Raw genomic sequence first — 20,534 nt, forward strand, 5'->3', positions numbered from 1 at the left:
TCTTCTCGCATCGCGCTGAAGTACAGGACGGAAATAGAAGGCTGGTTAAAAGCTTCTTCCTTTCCTCCCTAAAACCGCCGGCCTCTGTGCAGCTTCGTGCCGTAAGGTAGGAGTAACGATCTCTGTCGTCCTCCGAGGGGCTGTGGCCACGCGGTATTTATTGGTGTTCGTTGCGGCGGCGGCGTCTCCCCGCCCCGCCCCCCTGGGCCAGCTGGCAGAAGGTAAGCTGTTGGCTGCGCCCGACACCTGAATATTCTGTGCAGTTATTTTTTCTGCAAAAAAAAAAAAAAAAAAGAGAGACAGAAAGGGATTATTTTTTTTCTAAAAAAAAAAAAAAAAAAAAAACACCTTTTTTTGTCCTTCTTACAGCCGTGGTGAAGGCCACGCCCCTCTCCCACCGGCACACTTGTGGTGACGGCAGCGTTTCGCTCCCTCTCCCACTTTATTAAAGTGACAACATTATTTTTTTCCTTGCAGATTATTTTTTCTTTGAAAAAAAAAAAATAATATAAGAAAGGAAAAGAACAGCGCCTTTTTGCCTGTTTTGCGGCCGTGGTGACGGCAGCGTTTCCGCTCCCTCTCCCACCGGCTCGTTCAGGGTGACGGCAGCATTTGCTCCCTCTCCCCCTTACTGATGTGATATTGTTATTTTTCCTTGCAGTTATTTTTTATTTTTTTCTTGAAAAAAAAAAAAAAAAAAAGGGAAAAGAAACAAGAGAGGATTGTTCTCTTCTTTTTTAGTAAAGACGCCTTTTTTGCCTTTTCTCATAGCCGTGGTGACGGCAGCGTGGCTGCTCCCCTCTCCCACCTGCATATCGGTGGTGACGGCAGCGTGCTCGCTATGGTGACGGCAGCGTTTCCGCTCCCCTCTCCCACTGACACACCCGTATTGACGGTAGCGTGGCTGCTCCCCTCTCCCACCTGCATATCGGTGGTGACGGCAGCGTGCTCGCTGTGGTGACGGCAGCGTTTCCGCTCCCCTCTCCCACTGACACATCCGTGCTGACGGTAGCGTGGCCCTCCCCTCTCCCGCCTTCATATTGGTGGTGACGGCAGCGTGCTCGCTGTGGTGACGGCAGCGTTTCCGCTCCCCTCTCCCACCGACACCTACGTGGTGACTGCAGCGCGTCCGCTCCCCTCTCCCACCGGCACATCCGTGGTGACGGCAGCGTGACCGCTCCTCTCTCCTGCCAGCACATCCGTGGTGACGGCAGCGTGTCCGCTCCCTCTCCCACCGGTCCCTGTGATGGAGCGTTCATGCCCAGGGTGCATGGCCTCCCTGGATCCTGCGGTTGACCAGGACCTCTGCGTGTCATGCCTGGGCCCTGAGCAGCCGGGGCCGTCGGCCAGCCTCCCCTCATCCCAGCCGGGGTCTTCGCTGAAGCGATCGGCGAAGAGAGTGGTGGGGGCCCCCAAACGACGGCGGCTGACGAGCCAGCTCTCCTCGAAGGTAGATCGCTTGGCTGCCGACATGGAGCAGATGAAGGCGCTCCTCCTCAATCTGCAACCTGGTACTGGCCAGGTGGAACCTGCCGTGCCAGAGTTTGCTCTGGGGTCGCCACCGCCGCTGCCGGAGGACGCAATCTCCATTGCAGCCTCAGCGAGCCACTTCAACGTGTCATCAGGGGACCCGGCCTCACAGCGCTCGGGGTTCTCCTCGCACTCATCTGCCCAGAGCTCTCGGGAGGGGACGGTTTGTTCCTCCGTGCAGAGCATTATCCGCACTGCCCTGGCACACTTGCAGCTGGATGCACCGCGTGCGGAGGTGGCCTCTAGCGCCTTCCACAGGCGCAATCCTTCTCCGGTGGAATTCACCATTCCGCCTTCGTCGGATTTTTTGAGGGAGCTGCACTCATGCTGGAGAGATGTCACAGCCCTCTCCAGGCTAACAGCTGATGACCGTGCTCTGACGGCGATGGAGGACGCTGCAGTGGCTGGTCTCCACCACATGCCCCCCATCAAGCCCTCCATTGCAGCACTGATAGTGGCTCCTGATGAGGCTCTGAAGCCAGATCCCAAGTGCCCCTCTACCCAGTGTAGGGTTACTGATGGGCATATTTGTAGGGCTTATGAAACAGCGGCGCGCATCGGCCGGCTGGGGAACACCCTTTCTCATCTGCTACTGGCCCTCTCCACCTCCCTGCAGGATGCACAGGTGGATGATTCCACACGGGACTTGTGTGATGTGTCCCTACAGGCTTTTGCCTCCCAGACGAGGGAACTGGGGCGGCTGATGTCCACCCTGGTGCACACGCGCCGTCATGTCTGGCTGGCGCAGTCACCCCTGACAGAGACTGCTCGTAGGGTTCTTCGTCAGGCACCGGCAGAACCGGGGGAGCTGTTTGGGGCAACTGCCCTGGAAGCTCTGAACCGCACCGCCCTGGCCGATGAGACCAGGCAGCGATTGGTGCACCTTCACAGGAGGGCGCCCGCTTCCAGTACACCGAGGGGCCCTTCGTCCGCCCCTGGACGTCGCCCCCAGCCTCCTGCCCGCAGGAGCCAGCGCAGCTCCCAACGGCCCGTTGGACAGCCTGCCGGGGGGTTTCGCCCCCCTGTGCGCGGACCGCCCCAGCAGCATCGGGGTGTTGGCCTCGACCATCGCCCCCCCGGCACGTCCAGAGGCCGGGGGAGACGGCGCTAGGGCCACGGGGCCGGTCGTCGGCTGCTTTTCCCGGCAGCAGCTCAGTCACTGGGCTGCCTGCTCGTCGGACCCCTGGGTAATTTCCACCTTAACCCACGGGTACGTACTGCAGTTCCGACACCGGCCCCCTACCTCCGGCCGGGTCAAGATGACCGTCATCAGAGACCCGGCGAACATTCTGGCTCTGACTCAGGAGTTGTCCGTCCTGCTGGACAAGGGCGCCATTGTGCCGGTAGACCCCCTGCTGCAGCCCCAGGGGTTCTACTCAACCTACTTTCTCGTCAGCAAGAAAGACGGCGGCCTTCGTCCCATCTTGGACCTGAGAGGCCTCAACGGGTACATGAAGGCCCTGCCCTTCCGGATGCTGACCACAGCAGATGTTCTGCGTGCGGTCGGTCAGGGGGAGTGGTTTACGACGGTAGATCTACAGGACGCTTACTTTCACGTGCCGATTGCGGCACAGCACCAGCGGTTCCTGAGGTTCGCCTATCAGGACCGCCATTACCAGTTCAGGGTGCTCCCGTTCGGGCTCTCCCTGTCCCCAAGAGTTTTCACCAGGTGCGTGGCGGCAGCCCTCGCTCCCCTGCAGGCACAGGGTATGAAGGTTCTGCCGTACCTGGACGACTGGCTGATATGCGCGCCGTCCCGAGAACAAGTGGTGGCAGACACGGCCCTCCTTTTGTCGCATGTGGCCAAACTAGGGCTCACAGTGAACAGAGGGAAGAGCTGTCTGGCTCCCTCCCAGCGAGTCGCCTACTTAGGATTGGTACTCGACTCGGTGACCATGAGGGCCTGTCTCTCACCGCGGCGTGTGAGCGACATCCTGCGGCTCCTCCCCCGATTCAGGAGGGGCAGACGGCTGCCTTACCTCCAGTTCCTGCAGCTTTTGGGCAGATTAACAGCCGCCTCGGCTGTTGTGCCTTTGGGCCTGCTGAGGCTACGCCCCCTGCAGATGTGGCTGAACAGCCTTCGCCTGGATGCCGAAAGGCACAGGCACAGGCTAGTCAGGGTGTCGCGGGTGTGTGTCCATGCCCTGGCACCCTGGAAAGACGGGGCATTCCTGCTGGGGGGTGTGCTCTTGGGCACTATCACCTCCTTCCGGGAGACTGTCACCGCAGATGCCTCCCTCTCGGGGTGGGGTGCTGTTTGGCGCGGCAGGCCTGCCCAAGGGCAGTGGTCTGCGCGGGACCGCACACGCCACATCAATGTGCTGGAGCTCCGTGCTGTACACCGAGCACTCGAGCACTTTTTACCTCACCTATGGGGGAGGCACGTACTGGTCCGGTCGGACAATGTGTCCACTGTCTCCCAGATCAACCACCAGGGGGGCACCGGGTCTGCACAGCTGCTGCAGGTGTCCCGGGGCCTTCTGACGTGGGCCGCTCCTCGCCTCCTCAGCCTGCGGGCGATATACCTGCCAGGGGTCAGGAATCAGGTGGCAGACTTCCTGTCCCGACACAAGCCTCCCCCAGGAGAGTGGCGGCTTCATCCGGAGGTAGTGGGGATGATTTGGGTCCTCTTCGGCAGAGCGGTGGTGGACCTCTTCGCCTCGGGCGTCTCGGCTCACTGCCCCCTCTGGTTCTCCTGGACAGAGGAGACCAGTCCTCTGGGTCAGGATGCCCTAGGGCACGAGTGGCCCGACGGGCTCCTGTACGCGTTCCCCCCACTACCTTTAATCCTGCCGACGTTGCAGAGGGTCCTCCAGAGAGGTCACAGGCTCCTCTTGGTGGCCCCCTTCTGGCCGGGGAGACCGTGGTTCCCACTACTCCGGAGGCTCTGCTGCGGCACGCCATGGCGCCTACCCGACCGGAGGGACCTTCTGTCCCAGCTGGGGGGTCGGATTTGGCATCCCGACCCCCGTCGCCTTCAACTCTGGGTCTGGCCACTGCAGGGCCCGACCCGTTAGTGTCAAGCTGTACTGAGCCCGTCAGGGCTACCATCTTGAACGCTCGTGCGCCCTCCACCCGCCTCCAGTATGAGTGCAAGGGGAGGAGATTCTCTGCCTGGTGTGCGGACAGGGCAGAGGACCCTATGCTTTGCCCTGTGGCCACGATCCTGGAGTTCCTTCAGTCCCTCCTGGATGATGGCCGTGCTCAGTCCACCTTACGGGTGTACGTGGCGGCCATTTCATCACGACATGCCCTGGTCGAGAATGCCACCGTGGGGTGCCACCGGCTGGTTTCTCTCTTTCTTAGGGGGGCTCTGAGGCTGCGCCCCCCGAGGACCCCAAGGGCCCCGGTGTGGGACCTGTCTATGGTACTAGGTGCCCTCTCTTCTCCACCTTTTGAGCCCTTGGCCCAGGTGGACCTGAAGTGTCTTTCTATGAAGACGGCTTTTCTCCTCGCTATGACGTCAGCAAAGCGAGTCAGTGAGTTACATGCCCTGTCAGTCAGCGGGTACTGCCTGAGGTGGAACCCGGATGGCTCAGGGGCTACGTTGTGGCCGAACGTGGCGTTCCTGCCCAAGGTCCTGCCACGCGATCATGCTAATCGGCCTATCCAGCTTGCCCGGTTCGACCCCGGGCCTGCGGAGGGTGGGCCAAGCCCTTTGTGCCCCGTACGGGCCCTTACTGCTTATGTTGCTGCCACCGCGCCTGTGCGACGGTCGGAGCAGCTTTTTATCTGTCATGGTGGCCCTAACAGGGGGCGCGCTATTTCTAGACAGCGCCTGTCCCACTGGGTGGTGGACACCATCGAGCACGCCTACAGGGCCAGTGGCCGCCCCTTACCAGTGGGGGTGAGGTGCCACTCGACCAGAAGCGTCGCAGCTTCTTGGGCTGCCCTGAAGGGGGTGCCTCTGGAGGACATCTGCGCAGCAGCTTCGTGGACGTCGCCGGACACGTTCTCCAGGTTTTACCGGATCAATGTCGCCACTCCCCAACCATTGGGCGTGGTTCTACTCCCGGGTCCTTCTGCCCCTGATCAGTGAGGTATGTGACCGGGATTCTATGTGACATTGTTGGTATTCGTCATCCAGTGCTTACAGCACCGCCTGGCGGTCAGTAGGGACGAAATAGAACGAAAGTTACGCCTGTAACTACGGTTCTATGAGTCCCGGATGACCGCCAGGCCTGCCGGTCACTCCGAATCCTCGTGCTCGCGAGAAGATTCTAGGAGCCGATCCCATGCTTGACCCCGGAAGATATACCCCTTCCGGGGGTCATGCAGGGGTCACGGGTGACGTGACATTGTTGGTATTGTACTCGACATGCGCATGCGCGAGGGGAGATATCCAGTGCTTACAGCACCGCCTGGCGGTCATCCGGGACTCATAGAACCGTAGTTACAGGCGTAACTTTCGATTTATGTGGTCAGAAATTCTCCAATAGGATATTTATGTGGTCAAAAATATCCTAAACTCAGGATGTGCTTGTTATAGAGTGGGTTTCATTTGAATTTTTACTGGATTTTTAGTGTTTTTCTGTAAGGTTAGTACCACATTCACTTGAAATTTTCATAAAACTGCTTATTCTGTCACAGATTCATTTCTTTTAGGGATTATGCAATAAGCGAACATCAAAACACATTTTAAACACATATTGATTTGAATATGTACAAGCACAACAAGCACTGCAAGACATTCAGGTGTAAAAAAAAACACATAATCAACACAAGAGGAAGGACAGAAGAACATAGAAAAATCAGCTCTAGGTATTTAAGCGACTGCTGCAGCTTTCTGACACACAAAATGAGACAGACATGCCGCTGATTTAATAAAAGCAGGAACAGACGCTTACAGCAGGAAATACCCTACATAGACTGGAGGCGGCCTGGCTGCGAGGGTACACCGCTGAAGGACACAGTGGTTAATGTCATTAGCCGCAGCCTGCAGAGCACAACTGTGTCAGATGGGGCAGAGTCAAAACTGTGCACTGTGGACAGGTTTCACAGATGGCACGACAGTTGACTGTTAACATAATGAGATATATTATAGACCACCTCAGCGCCAGCACAGCAATCATGTTAATCTATTCCTTTATGCTTGATATTCTGTTATTGTTCAAACAAAACCACACAAGTTCCATTAACACTGTTGTTGAATGCGTTTGGTTACGATGTCACTTTATGAACGCTTGTTGTCTCGCCGTGGCAGTACAAACAAGTGGAGCAGTACATGTCCTTCCACAAGCTCCCGGCGGACATGCGCCAGCGGATCCACGAGTACTACGAACACCGTTATCAGGGCAAGATGTTTGACGAGGAGAGCATCCTGGAGGAGCTGAACGAGCCGCTGCGAGAGGTCGGCTGTCATCCTCGTTGATGTTCACGTCTTCTTCAAAATGTTTTCATACTTTGCATTCGTGTCGTGTCTTAAAATCCATCCTGATTTAGTCATAAGCTGATGCGTGCTATTTTTCTATCAATTAATGTATCAGCAACTTATCCAAAACATGCCATTAATCATATTAACAAACAGTAATGTGCTGTATTGTTATCAGCTTTATCTCACACTTCATTATAAAGCATTTATTGAATGTTTGTTGGCACTTTTACAAGCACAGTGCACACTTAAGATAAAACGCTACCGGCAATATTTTAAGTGGTTTAATCTTTTCATGCCCTCATCTGTAAATACATGATAAGAGCATCCTTAGTCTTAATAGTGCGCAGATAATTATTGATATAATCCAATAGGGCTGTCTTACTTTGCATGATAATGTTAATAGTTGTGTAATCTGATTAGTAATGGCTGCACGAGGGCAGAGAACCTTATTAACCGAGCGCTAAGCTGCTTTTATAATGATTGAAATGTACACATGCACTAGCACAGAGGTTATGAAAGACTTTGCCCCTCGGTGAAACATTTACAGCTGTTTTTTCTTCTGCAGGAGATCATCAACTTCAACTGCCGCAAGCTGGTGGCCTCCATGCCGCTGTTCGCCAACGCCGACCCCAACTTCGTCACCTCCATGCTGACCAAGCTGCGCTTCGAGGTCTTTCAGCCGGCCGACTACATCATCAAGGAGGGAACCATCGGCAAGAAGATGTACTTCATCCAGCACGGCGTGGTCAGCGTCCTCACCAAGAGCAGCAAAGACACCAAGCTGACCGACGGCTCTTATTTCGGAGGTGAAGTCTGCACGCAGCCCACATTGTCTCGGTGGGGGTGGATCCGTTTTAATATGTGCAAAGGAGCTGTGATTGTAAGATTGGTCTTGATTTACTTTGTGCAAGCACTCAGCAGATTAACTTCCCTGACTATTACAGCTTGGGAAAAGTCGTCCTCATCATCTCCTTAACGGAGCTCTGGACTAAGAAGCTCTGGCTCCATTTGGGAGGTTTTCCCCTTTTGTTTAAAGCTCAAATCCAGAACTCTCCATTTCTTGTCTCCTTGACATCAGGTCAACCTGTGTTTCGTTATGTAGCTGTGCAGCAAAGTGACATGCCATCAGCTTTCTCTGACCAAAATGTTTTTAATAACAAAGTGAGGAGAATATATTTCCAGACAAGCTTCTACTCTAGCATAGATTTCTGGTAAAACACAAACTTTGACTTTGTCTGAAGCACAGCTCAATACACGCAAGAAAATGATCATTTATGATAGAATATATCCCAAACCAGCACTCAGAATAAATATTGGAAATAACATTTTTGTATTTTAGAAATAGAAGAAATAAAGTGTGTACATGTGCAGTATTTCCTCAATATGTCTGTCCTGGAAAAAGCTTTTTCTTTTTTTTTTTTAATGGCGCATTATTTCATTTTTCTGATCTGGCACAGCAGATGAGGTCAGGACAAACTGTAAGCTGCAGAAATTGCATTAAGTGCTCCATCTGTGGGGTTCGGAGGCATCAGTCTTTCCATGTTTTATCATCCCACACTAACATTATTTTCACTTTTTCTTTGCAAATGGATCTTAAACAATACGAATTCCGTGGCTGTGCATCCCTCATCTTGCATAAGAAAGGGAGAAGTGATTATATAACACTTAAATATGAATGATCCCCTTTTCCAATCCCTTCTGTTAATACTCGTCTTAGATTTTGCAGGAAATCTGTTGAAGAAACGAACAAACGGGAAACTGTGTTTCTCCTCTCTCCTTGCAGAGATCTGCCTGCTGACCCGAGGCAGGAGGACAGCCAGCGTGCGTGCGGATAACTACTGCCGGCTGTACTCGCTGTCTGTCGACAATTTCAACGAGGTGCTGGAGGAGTATCCCATGATGAGACGGGCGTTTGAGACTGTGGCTCTCGACCGCCTGGACCGCATCGGTGAGTTGTTTGTTTTAAAAGTCAAATGAGGCTCCGGGTGTGAAGATTGAAGCGTGCCTGAACCTGCAAGGAAATGTCAGTCAAAGGTAGTCCCTCAAGGCTCAAGCTGAACAGTCTCACATACGAGTTTACTGAGAGACTTTGGAGAAATCTGAGATTCATTAACCAACACTGATCCACCTGACCTAAAATGCGGACTTTGGCAGTTTGTAAAGGTTTTATTTGAATTAAAATCTTTTTAAATTAGTTAATGACGTAACTAAGCCCACACAACTGAAAGACTGTTGCTTTTATGGTCAGTAGGGGCTTACAAAAGCTGTGCAGGCTCTGGAGTGAATGAGGTTACGCCTGCATTCATCCTAATGGCCAGTAGGGGGCGGCATGTACAGTTGCAAAAAGAGGTCAGAGTCCATCTAAAGTTGACACGGCATGATTTCCCATGTATTCAGACTCATCCAAAATCTTGCATTGATAAATTCTTACCTTAAATGTCATCGTGAGTTTAAAAGAAGTTGTGCGAGATCTGATTTATGACAAATAGAAAAAAAGGTGCAACCAAGTCCAGTGAGATCTGTGGTGCTAAACTTTCATTTTGGGACCAACTATGTCAGAAGGTGTGGATTGTCTTTATTGGTCAGATTGTACGGGGCATATGGAGTTCATGAGTGGGAAAGTTTCCAGCCGAGTGTCATGAGAACGCCATCTCTGCATCGTGATCTCACAGGTCCAGCCAACAGGAAATAGTGACATGTAGTGCTGAGATACTTACAGACACCATGTTCACTTTAACAGCAGAAGGTTTCAGTGCACCAAGGAGAGAGCGATCTGTATGGGCAGAAATATGTGCCACTAGAAACTGAATTTGAATAATTTATATTTGAATTTTAATTGCACAACTTGAATAATTGCATTAAAAAACTGAATCTGAATCACATAATTTGAATTTGTATTGTTTAATTTGAATTATTGCATTGGAAAACTGAATCTACGTTCAGTTCTCACAATTAAAATTCAGACCCAGATGTCTGGCACAGTAAAATTGAAATTGAATTGCAAGAACTGAATTTGAATTGTGAGAACTGAATGTAGATTCAGTTTTTCAATGCAATAATTCAAATTAAACAATACAAATTCAAATTATGTGATTCAGATTCAGTTTTTTAATGCAATTATTCAAGTTGAGCAATTAAAATTCAAATATAAATTATTCAAATGCAGTTTCTAGTGGCACATATTTCTGCCCATAGATCCGCTTCTGCTGCAGCGTCTTACAAGCTGTTTTGTTTTTGATTTTGTTTTTCTCAGAGGAAACACGTCTGGTTATGTGAATGCAACAAAAGACTTGAGAGAACAACTTCCCGAGTTGTATACTCCTGAGGGTTTTCTTCAACGCTCTGAAGTAATTACGTTTGTTTTGAAGGTGCGATGGGTGCAAAGACGAAACTATCCGATAACCATCTGATGTCCCCTTAAATTTTTTTTTTAAATTCATCAAAAGAATTTCTCTAATGTCTCTAAAAATTTATGGTTCTATAGTTTTAAGTTACCGTCTAAGTCAAGGTCTGAAAAAGAATATAAGATCCTCCATCGTCCATCACCACCGTGTCTGGTTTCAATGATAGTGAGATGCTTCTTCAGAATTACATAAACATGGAAGTCCTGTGTGAATGCAGTACAGAACAGCCTGTCGAAATACCAACCGAATTACATGCTCAGGTTTAAAGGATTTATTTATTTATTACTTCCTGCATGTCCTGGAGTTACAGTATCATTAAAAAAATGGTGGTAAAACTAGGCAAGAAAACAATAAATTGTGAAATACGCTGCACTGTGGAGCCTCTCGAGAGATGTGTTTCATGTTGGTGTAGATTTGGTTTCTATTTGTCAGAATTATCTTTATTTAAAAAAACTTGCGTGCATAGAATAGGAAATATATACATTTCAAAGTCATTTTAATTATTTGGAGATAAGTTGGCTGCAGGTAAGTAGATTATTCTTTTACTGTATATTCAACCTACCTGTTGAGCTGTGAGGCTTCAGGGTTGCTCTAAAAGGTTGGGAATAGGGCTGGGTATCGATTCAAATGTCAAGAATCGATTCGGTTCCGATTCTTAATATTCAGAATCGATTATCATGATTCGATTTGATTCGATCCGATTCGATATTGATTTGGCTTTGTGTTATTTTAAATGTTTTTTGATGTGATATGACTGTAAAATAACTAGTGAAATAATAATTTCACAATAATTATTGTGAAATAACTAAGAAATAAATAACTCAAACAGCCCTTTCAATATCCATTTAAAGTGCAAAAAAGAAAGAAATTGCAACAGTTCATGCAGTAAACAAATCATTTTAGCTTATCTAATTTATTCTGTCACCACGCACACATATTGCCATGAAGCACCTGGCATTTTTCAGAAGTGTCATGACAAACTGTGTGTCCGACTACTGGGATTAAAGTTCACCTGGCGAAAATGATGGGAAAAAAAAAATTAAAAAAAATCGATCTTTAGACATAAGAATCGATTTTTAGGAATTAATATGAGAATCGATTTAGAATTGGAAAATCGATTTTTTCAACACAGGCCTAGTTGGGAAGAGTCATTTGTTGAATGACCCGTTCTTGTTTTCTTCACAGGGAAAAGGAACTCCGTTCTTCAACATAAAGTCCAGCATCACCAAAGTTCTGGCACACAAAACCTTCAGGAAACTGAGATTATCCAAAGAATCGTGCAGCACGACCGTGACATGGCCCAGTGCACGCAGCTGATCCAGACCAGTGCTACGCAGACCTTAAACTACCCGCCCGCTCCTCCGTCCCCCACCCCCGTCATCTGGACCCCGCTGGTCCAGGCCCCGCTCCAAGCTGCCGCCGCCACCACCCCGCTGGCTCTGGCCTTAGCCCAGTTCCCCAGTAACCCCCAGTTCCCCCCCATCCTCTTCCACAACCCCCAGACGCCGGGCTGCAGCTCTGTCAAGGACCACGCCGGCTACGCTAGGAGGATGCACTTGGGGGCGAACATCTCCGACAGCTGCGGTTCGGGGCTCAACTCCCCGGCCAGTCCCGGCGTGTTCCGCCCCGTGGTCGGGACCCCCACGCTGGGGTTCTCCAGGGTACCGCATCTCTCGGCCGGACCCGTGCCGCTCAGCGTGACGCCGCAGCCCATCTTCACCAGCACCCTGCAGCCCGCGACGCCGGTCCCCACGCACCAGCCTCTGGCCTACCCCCCCCACTCCGGCATGAGCCAGGTGTTCCCCATCAGCCAGGCCACGCTCTCCTACACCTGCTCCGCCCAGCTCCACTCCCAGCCCTTCCACGGTGCCATGACCACCCCCCCACACCCGCTGGGTTTGCTCCAGCAGGGGGTGCCGGGGAGGCTGGCGGGGAGATTCCCGGCCCCCACCATCAGCCCGCTGATCTGCAGCTCCGTCAACCCCATCCTGAACCAGCTGCAGCAGAGCCCCCACGCCTCCCTGCTGCAGACGGGGGGGTCCGGCTACGACAGGGCCGGCCGGCCGTCCGGCGACGTGTACGTCCCTCATTTCCCCATCGTCGCCAACACCCAGCCCAGCGTCGCGGGATTCGGCCGGCCGGCGTCCGCGGGCGGGGGCGGCGTCGCGGCCTCTCTGGCCCAGCACACCCTGACGGGACTCCAGTCCGCCTTCCTGCCCCAGGTCCCCCCCGAGCACTCGGCCCTGGCCTCCCTGGCCCAGTACGGCTCGGCCGACGCCTCGCCTTGCTTCACGCCTCCGGTCCACAGTCCCAGCGCACAGAGCCCGGTGAGGGGGAGGACAGTTCACCACTGTGAGCTCCCCAGCTCCGCGGGCTCCGCGGGCTTCCCCGGCTCCCTAACACCTCAGACCTCATGCCCCGCCAGGGTGACCCCCACCCTGAAAGATGCAGAGTCCTCCGCAGATCTCTTTACCCAGCAAATAAAAACTATCTCAGGCTCTCACAGCTATACACACCAGGAAAGGCCTTCGGTCGTGAGCGGCTCCTCCGAGGCGGCGGCGGGGGCGGGGGCCTCCTTCTCCCCCCCCATGTCCGTCTATAAGCCCTACACCCCCATCCCCGGCCCGGTCACTCCCGCCAGTCGGACACAGCCGGGGCCTGAGTCTCAGAACCAGCCCGCCGGCGTTCACTCTCCTCTCCCTCGCTCTCCCAAAGTGTTAGAGAACGAACAGAAACAGTCCAAACTTCCCTCCAACTTGTGAGTTTCAGACACACCCTCCTCTAACGCCGGAGCAACGGCGCCGCCCGCTGGCTGGCGTTGTTTTAACCAAGACTGTTGTCAAACTTACCGTTAGGAGGGTGTGTGATTCTGATCGGACCGGTTTCGTTTTTAATCAGAGTGAAAGGAAAACGGAAAATAGATGACAGATATTTTTTTCTGCAAACTATCAAATCTTTGAATATTGTGATAAATTCCAAAAGTATTGATGAGTATGTGTTGCACCTCATGAAGATATCACTCGTTTTACATGTTTTATTCTAACCTCACTCTGTGATGTGTTGTTAGTTTTCTGTTTGAAACCCTTTTGTCTAGAGGACTTTACGTAACCTTTTAGCTACATCTGTTTAGTTGGCTTTTTTCCTCCACGACTGTATTCAGTTATTGAAACCAAAAATCGCTGCCCCTCTGTTGACATCCTTTCTTGAGAGTGCTTGAAGTGAAGGTAGGGTCACCCCCCCCATCCCCCTCGGAGATGTCGCAGCGATACAGACTGTGCACTTTGCTCGTATCAGCGCGAACGTCTGATGATGGTTTGTCTTCCAGGATAGCTTTTCAGCAATATTGCACACCCGAACGGGTCACACAAATCAGATTGCATTTTCGACTTAAGTGATGAATGTAATGTCATGTTTGTCTGTCTGGGTGGGAGCAGTTGGGGAAAGGGGGGGGCATTGGGGGCATTTGAATGTGTTAAAAGTGATCACGACCGTCTGTACGACAACCAGCAGCAAACAACACGACCGATGCCAGCTCGTTTTTCAGTCCGGCAATAACTTTGTCACAGGACCCCGAGCGGAGGTTTGTGTGCCATTGGCATAGTATGCAATAATCTGTGTTAATGTTTCCTTTTATTTATTTATCTATTTATTTTTTTACAGACATATGAAGGGTTAACTGTGAACTGAAGCATTTTTGTCAATGAGAGAGATTCTGATTTCTGTTAGAAATCATTCAAATAAGGGAACACAATAACAAAGAGCAATCGTGGATAATCAAACATCCTGAAACCAGCGATGCACTCAGATTGATGTGAATGTTTTCTTGCACCAGTCAAAAGGGCTAAAAGCAGTTACTCGGACAGATGTTGAACAAGAAAACCCGAACCGGGTTCATATTGCTGCATATTTACCTCTTTCATTGTGAATTAGTTGATTGTAACAATTTTGACATTTGTTTGCTGAACAGTCGCTGCTTCGTGATGCTATGCTGAATCAAAATACTGCTTTTTCTTAAGAAAAAAAAGACAAAAAAAAAAAAATCTAACATCATTCTACTTGTTCAAGTGTTTAGATGAACTGTCTCTCTGTCTGGGCCTGCGGCCGGTAATAAACTGTGAGCTGCAAACGCTCAGCGGGTCAAACCGTGGCAGGTTTCTGTCCGGTGGCTTGACCGAGTTCGCTGCAACTGTGGACGCCATCTGAGAAAGGAGTGACGCTATCCGTCACCAGCCAGTCGCTGCCAGCGGGCTCCATCCATCCTCCGTCATTACTCTCATCCAACCACCTGTCAGGGACATCAGCTATGCTGGACTTCAGATTTATTTTGAGTACACTCAGTTTCAAGGTGTGCTACAGGAGACAAGATGTAAGTCATCCATCTATTTATTAGTTAATTTATCTTTTTGTTGCCTTGTAACCACCAAATGATGATTTAAGGCCCTGTATTTTAGGCACATTTTCTTTTAGCAACTGAATTCAATGCAATAAATCAACGTATGGACAACGATGCTCGTCCTCCCTGCTGATTTCTTTCTGAAGAGAGGATTGCGGCGCGAGGAAAATCTGATAAAAATGATGGGAAGTCTCAGACTTTAAGCCGGATTATAAATTGAGAACGGGCTGCTGCTGTTTGGTGCCAAAATTCAAAATAGCTAGGATTATAATCTATCAGATATTCAACACAAAGAAAATTATCTGCCATATTTACAGAGTGATAAATGCTGGATTAGAGGGCGAATTTAATTCAATGCCACTTTGAAGGTTGATGAAGATAAGCTTCCTTTTTTTTTTCCTTTGAGATGAAGCTGTCGGTCGGTTCAAAGCAGAGAAGACTCACTGCCAGTCAGATATATAACTCCATTTGATAAAATAGATTCTCTTTTCAGGATTTCATCCTTTTATAGATAAAAATGTGCTTAATTTAGAGTAATAGCAAAGTCGAGTCAGTTTTCAGAAGGTGAATAAAAACAGTAGTGAACATGTCGCTGTAGTTTTTGATAATATACTATTGACATGATATTTAAAATAAAAATTCTTTCAAAAAACAATTAAAAAAATTCTCAGCGTGAACTATTTGCCAAGTTAACATATAATGTAATGTATGATTTACATTTTCTTTAGACTTACTTTTTTTATGAATGCTGTTTAATGAAATATTATCAGACACTTTTAATTTTATTCATATAGCGTATATTAGAACAGAAGTTGTCTCTAGGGGCTTTCCAGAGACCCCGAACATGACCTCCCAGCAATTATTACATGAACAACGGCAGGTAAAAACTCCCCTAGTGGGAGAAAAACCTTGAGCAGGACCTGGCTCATGAGGGGGGGCCTCCTGTTAAAGGCCGGCCGGGCAGGGCAGGAAAAAGGAGAATGATACAGAGAGAGAGGAGAGGCACAGATATATTATCAAAGGTACAAAAGAGAAGATTTATTCATATTAATTATCTGCTGGCTGGATTTTTATGTACATATTACTGATACATGGTTAGCTGATGAACTACAGAGACGACTGTATAAACAGATGTAGACAGCAGACACTGAGGTGGTCACAGGGGGGCAGGACTGCAGGTCAGGATGCAGAAGAGAAAAGGAGACCAGCACAACAAACTACAAGAACAATGGAGAACAATTATGGTGATGAGATACTTCTAATTAATAACTGAGAGTTGATATGAAAAAAGGAAAGAGAAGAAGGGGGAGGAAAAAGGGGTAATTAGCACCGCTCAGTGGATCATGGATCAGGCCCTGACACACCAAGCCGATTGTCGGCCGTCGGGCCGTCGATGACGACGGTGCGCGTCTGTCGGCATAGTTTCCCCGGTGTGTCCCGCACGTCGCCACAGGTCGGCCTCCCGTCGGGAGCTTGAATCGGCGTCAGCCGTCGGTCAACAGCTCACTCTGTGATTGGCTGTTCCCAGAATTTCCCAGAATGCTTTTCGTCGTCATTTGCGGACTGAATCAAAAAAAAAAACATGGCGGACATTTCTTATTTTTTAGTGAATAAAATCAATATTTTGAGTTAGTTTCTGCATAAAAATGCGTTTTGATTACATTTCTAGCGAGAAATATATATTTTACTTTCATAATATTCACGCAGTGAATGTACATAATCACTCGCTTTCCCGTTGCGCCAGAATAAAGGCTGATTTATGGTTCCACTTTACACCAACGCAGAGCCTACGGCGTAGGTTACGCGGCGACGCGCGCCGTACGTCGTACCCTACGCTGTAGGTTCTTCGTCGATTTAACGCGGAACCATAAATCCGCTCCTGAGCCGGCAGGCAGGCAGAAAATCCTGAAATTTTCGGAGCAAATTTCTTAACAGGCGTAGCTACAACTGTTAGATTTCATCTATTAAACCAACATTTATCTTCCTAAATGATTTCTTTCAGCCAGCGGTAATTCTCCACAGAGCTGCAGGTGGTTGTGCCGTCTGGTCGCCGCTGTTTTGTATTGCACTTGTGTTTTCTTAATAAAGCTTTGAAAAAAAAAAGCGCTGTCCTCCTCCTTGAGCCCCTGAATACAGACTACCGCTGCCTGCTGGTATGGAGGGGAATTACCTCTCACGCATGCGCAGAACGTACGTGCTAGTTCGCCGTCGGGTGTCGTATTTGCGGTGTGTCTAGTGCTTCTTTTTGAGCCCGACCCAGCCCGATACAGGCGACGCGAGGTGACACAGCAGTTGGCCAACAGCGGGCGACGTCAGGTTTGTGTGTCCTGGGCTTTAGTGTCTCCCTGCAGTGTAACAGCATATCTAGGATGAAGCTCTGTTTCAGACCAGCTGCTCTAGTCTGGTCCTGCAGCTTCAGCTATGACTACTGGCCCTAACTGGAGTTACACTAACTAGAGGTTTACTAAACAGAAACGTTTTAAGTTTGGTTTTAAAGGTGGAGGTGGTGTCAGCCTCCTGAACCCAAACTGGTTGGTTCCATAGTAACAGTTCCTGATAGCAGAAGACCGTCCTCCAAATCTACATTTGGAGACTCTAGGAAGTAACTACGAGTGAACCTGCCCTCTGAGAGTTCCTCTATTAAGAACACAAGGACCTATCACACTGTACAAGCTAGGCCGTTTAGGACTTTGTACACAAGAAAGGGATACATGGCCACACCTAAATATGTGACACTTAAACTGGCTGCTTGTATCATATTAATTTCACACATTTATTTCAAGGGTCCTTTTTGCACTTGTGAAGAGGCCTCTGCCTCTTTCCTGGATTCAGATAACTGAATCCATTCTTAGATATTAATAACAAAACTAGGCAGGTGTTAGAGGCAGAAGCCATCCGCTCTTCTTTTGCATCTGCACTTTTAAGTGTGAATTTAGAATATAAACAGGTAAAATACATGAAAATATTGACGGTTGCCAAACAAATTGTAAACACAGGTCGCACACATGACGCTGGTGACGTTTCTGACGCATAATGTGATGTTCTGTAGGCTAAATGTCCGTTTCCCTCTGTTTACAAGCAAATGTGAAGTCAGAGTTTTTGCGAATCTCCACTTTGGTCGGAGTTTTCATTAATGATCGTTTTTGGTGACATTGAGCTTCGTTTTCGTGTAAACAAACGGCCAAAACGCATGAAAACACCACCGTTTTTGCTACGTGTAAAGGAGGAACCCGGGAGACACCCCAAACAGATGCCTGATGATCAGATGTGACTATTCTCCAAGTCTGTCATGAATGACAGAACATCCCTATCCATCTCTAAAGGTCTCTATACAATGCCCAACTTCTACAGTCGTCTAAGAGCATTACAGTCTACATTGTTCCTTCAAACCTGGGTACAACATCAAAAGTGTGTAAACTTTACGAAGAGAAGAACTGTAAACTACAACCATCAACAATTAGTAAAACAAGAAACTGAGCTGCTCTTTAGCTTTAATGTGTGTTGAAAATACTTCAAAAAAGAAGTGACGAAGGAGGACGATGTGGTCCTTTTGGTTTTTAATGGTGTGGCAGGGTGCAGGATTGGGGCGTGGTCTGCAGGGGAGAGAGGGAGCAGCGCACAGGTGGCGTGGGTTGGATCAGCTGATTGGGCACAGGTGTGTCTAATCAGGCTCTCTTACCTGCCTGTGTCCAAAGATACTCTATAGAGAAGATAGCGCATTACCGTTACTGCCAGTGGTATGAAATGGTATCCACTTCCTGTCTCCTAAGTGGGCGTGGTCGCCCCTATGACCTCACTTCCGGTCTCCTAAGTGGGCGTGGTCGCCCCTCTCCCCACATCGTTTTGGAACATACAACACTAGATACAGTACAACTTTCTTCCAAAAAGACTCAAATAATAACAGTTACAGTATTATTAAGCAAAGAAGCAAGTTTTATTTTAGTTTTAAACTTCATTTTATCCGATGGGAAAACGACATTGGCAGTTCTTTAGTGGCCGACGACTGAGCAGAGCTATGTATTATTATTATATTATATTATTAGCTATGAGAGCCAAATCTCACGAGAGTGCGTTGCTCAGACAGAGACAGGTCTCAAACAAAGTTCATTTTCTCCTAATCTGTCGGTCTGAAAATTGCCATTTTGGTGTCAGAATGTTCAGAAGGTTTGTGGCTTTTGAAAAATGGGTCCCATATTTACTTAGGTTACTATGGGGTGAAGGAATTGGTAATAATCTGTGCTCACGTTCACTTTTCCCATAGGACTCAATAGACTCAGGACCTACTTCCTGTCTCCTAAAGGGGTGTGGCAGTCACGTGACACAGATACAGGAAACCGAACCGTAGTGGGCTGTCTCGTTTATAGAACGTCTCTGCTGTGTCTTTAAGTAGTGGGCTGACCCTGGAGAGGAGGGTGAAACGGACAGAGAGACGGACACGACGGCTGCCGTGTGCGTGTGCGTGTTCTGGTGACCAGTAAAGTCCACCATTTCTCTGCCAACCCACGTGTCCTCGTTCCTGTCCGGCTTACCTAGTAGCACGAGTCGGCTACAAATGGGGATGTCACTGAACGGGGTCGTTACATTTCTGACATGGCTGGATTGTTGCTAAACTGACATTTTACCACTGTTCTTTCACAATGGTACATTTTCATTTACAACTGTCTAAAACGGGGCCGTGTAAGCCAGACGTAAGGGTACTACATAGTTTCAAAAATGCATTATCTTGACCAACCCTCACAGTCGGTTTTAGGGGCGGGGCCACAGCATTACCCTCAGCTTAAATCTGATTGGCCCTCTGAAGAAGTGCCTCAGTCCTGTCAGTTGTGTGCCCTCATCTGAGAAAGATGATAAGATTTTAGGGGAATGCAATTCCATCTCAAAACAGTGACACTTCTGTACCAAATAGGATTGTCCACTATTAATAAAGCTTACAGGAGGAGGTAAGTGTGACTTATGTTTATGTTTATGTTTATCTGGAAAAAGGAGGACTGACACAGAGCCTGCATCTATGTAACGTTACAAGGAAAACTGTTCAGAAACGCTGGTCAGCGTACTGCGGCGCTAATGTCACAGCTAATCACTTACTCCTGACACTCAGCTCAGGTCTGAGGAAAAATGTCAATAAATGTCCAATATTGTGCTTTTGCTGACCTTCAAAATGAAGTTGCACTATGATATGCTCATTTTAAGAGGTGATAAAAGTTCAGCCTTACCAGTTTGTTTTTTAACTTCCTGTTCACATAAGCATTTATTGCAAACTGGATCTCTAAACTCTCAACCCAGCGCCATGCACCCCTCCCCAGGCGGGGTCAGCTCCGTCCGTCAACTGTTAACTCATTTCACTCAGTTTGCTTTCTCTTTCTCTTTTAAAATGTAATTACATTGATTGTTTGTATCAGGTGTGAATAGTGAACTGAATGCTGTCTATACCTATAAGGATGTTGGATGAATACTTTCTGTGAGAAAAAGGGTTCCAGTATATTCGATATTAAACACTTTCTGGTTCTTGGTTTCCTAAGAACATTTTACAGTTGAGCATTTTTTCAGTTTCACCCAGTACTGGAGTTGAGGGGGGATAAGGGGGGATGGCATCCCCCCTGAAATAAAAACGGTCCAAATCATCCCCCCTGTAAAACTGCCATCCCCCCTTTCCATCCCTTATGTAATTTCATCAATGAATGTGGTTTTACTGCTATTTCAACATTTAGAGTCATTACCAGAAAATTAACTTATTTGACAATTTTCACCTGTTTCAAGTAAATTTTCACTTGAAATAAGTAGAAAAATCTCTAAGATTCTCTAAGATTTCTCTTCTCATTACAAGCAAAAAAAT

General features: G+C 48.7%; 1 protein-coding gene across 1 annotated transcript in view; it reads left to right on the forward strand.

Moving 5' to 3' along the window:
* LOC133443745 (potassium/sodium hyperpolarization-activated cyclic nucleotide-gated channel 3-like) overlaps window positions 1-13,687 on the forward strand; it is a 29,014-nt gene extending 15,327 nt beyond the window's left edge. The window contains exons 5-8 of the mRNA XM_061720938.1: window positions 6,734-6,880; window positions 7,470-7,710; window positions 8,688-8,852; window positions 11,494-13,687. Coding sequence (XP_061576922.1) covers window positions 6,734-6,880; window positions 7,470-7,710; window positions 8,688-8,852; window positions 11,494-13,070 — 2,130 coding nt within the window. The 3' untranslated portion in view covers window positions 13,071-13,687. The remainder of the gene's footprint in view (window positions 1-6,733; window positions 6,881-7,469; window positions 7,711-8,687; window positions 8,853-11,493) is intronic.
* Window positions 13,688-20,534: the final 6,847 nt, after the last annotated feature.

The sequence above is a fragment of the Cololabis saira genome, chromosome 5 (assembly GCF_033807715.1).
Source record: "Cololabis saira isolate AMF1-May2022 chromosome 5, fColSai1.1, whole genome shotgun sequence".
Taxonomy (NCBI): Eukaryota; Metazoa; Chordata; class Actinopteri; order Beloniformes; family Belonidae; genus Cololabis; species Cololabis saira.